Source organism: Engraulis encrasicolus, chromosome 13, assembly GCF_034702125.1.
Source record: "Engraulis encrasicolus isolate BLACKSEA-1 chromosome 13, IST_EnEncr_1.0, whole genome shotgun sequence".
Lineage (NCBI taxonomy): Eukaryota > Metazoa > Chordata > Actinopteri > Clupeiformes > Engraulidae > Engraulis > Engraulis encrasicolus.
Genome location: NC_085869.1, coordinates 29,260,711 through 29,263,210, shown reverse-complemented (window position 1 = coordinate 29,263,210; position 2,500 = coordinate 29,260,711). Strand labels below are relative to the sequence as shown.

Here is a 2,500-nt window from a genome sequence, read left to right as displayed (position 1 = left end):
TGTAGTGTAGGGGAGGAATATTCCAGAAGGAAAGCCTATGTAATGTGCAGAGTCTCATGGACGCGCTTCAGTGTTTCCCGTTGATTGGATAAGTTCTCCAGGGTAGAAAGACACTCTTCAAAGGATTCCTTTTGTCTTTAAGTGGAAGTAAACTTGAAAGGTTTTTTTGGGTTTTTTTGCGTGGAGTATTAGCGGACAGTTAATCAGTTCCTTGCCCACCCCCTACGGGTTGGCAGTCCTACCAATTCCATGGTGTATTTTGACTACTAATCATTGTGTGACTATAGGTGTTCGGCACACTCTGTCTATGGGATAAAAAAATGTACAACCAAATCTCAGAAGAATGGTGATTGTGCTGCAGTAATTCAATGACCATACACTGACACAAAAATATGCTTACCAATCAGAGTTGATATGGTGTACTGTACTTTATTATGTAAATGGTTATGATGTAATATTTGTTTTGATTATGATGAAATACACACAAACACACACACACACACACACACACACACACACACACACACACACACACACACACACACACACACACACACACACACACACACACACACACACACACACACACACACACACACACACTATTCATCTCTACTGTACGTTCACCCCTATCCCCTAACGATATGTCATTTTGTTAATTTGCCATATTTTATTATTTGAACGTTTGTGATGTAATATCTGTTTCAATGTTGTTTACTCCTTTTCACCTCTCTCCCCATTACCTCCCACAACTCCTCTTATTCCTCTCTGTGCACACCCGCACCCCCACACTCTCCATCCATTCTTTCATGATATAATATCTGTGTCAATGTTGAACCCCTCTCCCCTCTCCCCTCTCCCCCCACCCCCACCCTCTCCATTCCACTCCATTCCATGTCCTCCGCAGCTTTGTTTAACCTCATCCCTGTGGGTCTGCGAGTTGTCGCCATTCAGTCGGTGAAGACAGGCTTATACATCGCCATGAATGGGGAAGGCCATCTCTACACATCGGTGAGTACAGCGCTACCGGTCAGGCAGGCGGGTGGTTGGTTGGTGGGGAAGCGTGTGTGTTTGTATGTGTGTGTGTGTGTGTGCGCGCGCGTGCGTGCGTGTGTGCGTGTGTGTGTGTGTGTGTGTGTGTGTGTGTGTGTGTGTGTGTGTGTGTGTGTGTGTGTGTGTGTGTGTGTGTGTGTGTGTGTGTGTGTGTGTGTGTGTGTGTGTGTGTATGTGTGTGTTTGAGCAGAGTGGACTGAGTTGGCCTTGGGGTTGAGTGTCAGCGTCTGCCTTTGTTTGGTTTAGTCTACTGCACTTCCTGTGTCAGATCTCTGTGTGGTTTGGTAATAACGGAGCAGGAGTGTGAGATAGACGGACAGGGGAAAATAGGGGTGGCTTTTAATAAGCACAGCTTCTTCCCACTCCTTAGCAGGTGTGACATGATTGTCTTTTCTTTTCTCTCTTTTTTTCTTCTTTATTTATCTTAACTTTCTCTTGCACATCACCTGGAAAAAAAAACAATCACAGCATATTTTTCTTGTAAGCTTTATATGTAAGTGCTGCACGTTGACAAGTTTCAAGCACAGCTTTTATCCATGTAATCCACAGTATTTCAAAAGAGATAGAGGCTTACAGAGAGAGAGAGAGAGAGAGAGAGAGAGAGAGAGAGAGAGAGAGAGAGAGAGAGAGAGAGAGAGAGAGAGAGAGAGAGAGAGAGAGAGAGAGAGAGAGAGAAAGAGAAGCAAATGGAACTAGACCTAAAGAAATTTAGGTAACACCCTACCTCAAAATTATGTATTATTAAGAATCATTCAGATGACTAATACACGTAGAACTACTCATGACTAACCATGAGCTGAAGGTTGAAAATAAGAGAAAATGAAAAATATATATAAAAAAGAAAACCATAAAGTATGTTTTGCGCTAGTCAGACGTTTAGCTTTGTTGTGTTTGTCCCTGAATGATCAATCACTTAAAAGCCCTCTAAAGCCACATACAGTAAGTGCTTATTTCCTGCTGGTGAGTCTAAAAGCAGCGTAGGGAAGGTAGCTCTCTTTATGCCCCTTGCCTGGTATAACCTGGCCATCTCAGGGCCAAAGCTAGCAATGTAGCTACTAGCTAGCTAGAGCAAACTGCTACATAAAATCATCTCCCGCTGCATTGGTGCACATAGGGACATCTAGGGCAATGGACCTCAAGCCTTCCTAACCTACTGTATCTTTCCAGTTATCAATAGCCGTCAACATGAACTACATGCCAACAACAGCTATGGCGGGTGTGAACTGGGCCATCTGCTGATGTTGTTTGCTGTCCTAGCACTAGGCTGCTCTCATGCTATCATCAATCAATGGTAATAAGCACTGCTGTTTTGATATCCTCATGTGCGTGCGATATGGAGCTTATTTGTGGTTCCATTTGCCAAAGCGGAAGTGGTGGGCAAATGTTGTCTCTCACTGTAAATGACAGCCATTACATAATGCAAGCATTGTAGTGTGTCTCGTGGAGA

General features: G+C 43.8%; 1 protein-coding gene across 1 annotated transcript in view; it reads left to right on the top strand.

The window, feature by feature from the left end:
* Nucleotides 1-2,500, top strand: part of fgf14 (fibroblast growth factor 14) — a 92,311-nt gene that overhangs the window by 18,759 nt on the left and 71,052 nt on the right. Inside the window, exon 3 of the mRNA XM_063212881.1 lies at nucleotides 908-1,011. Within this exon, the coding sequence (XP_063068951.1) occupies nucleotides 908-1,011 (104 nt within the window). The remainder of the gene's footprint in view (nucleotides 1-907; nucleotides 1,012-2,500) is intronic.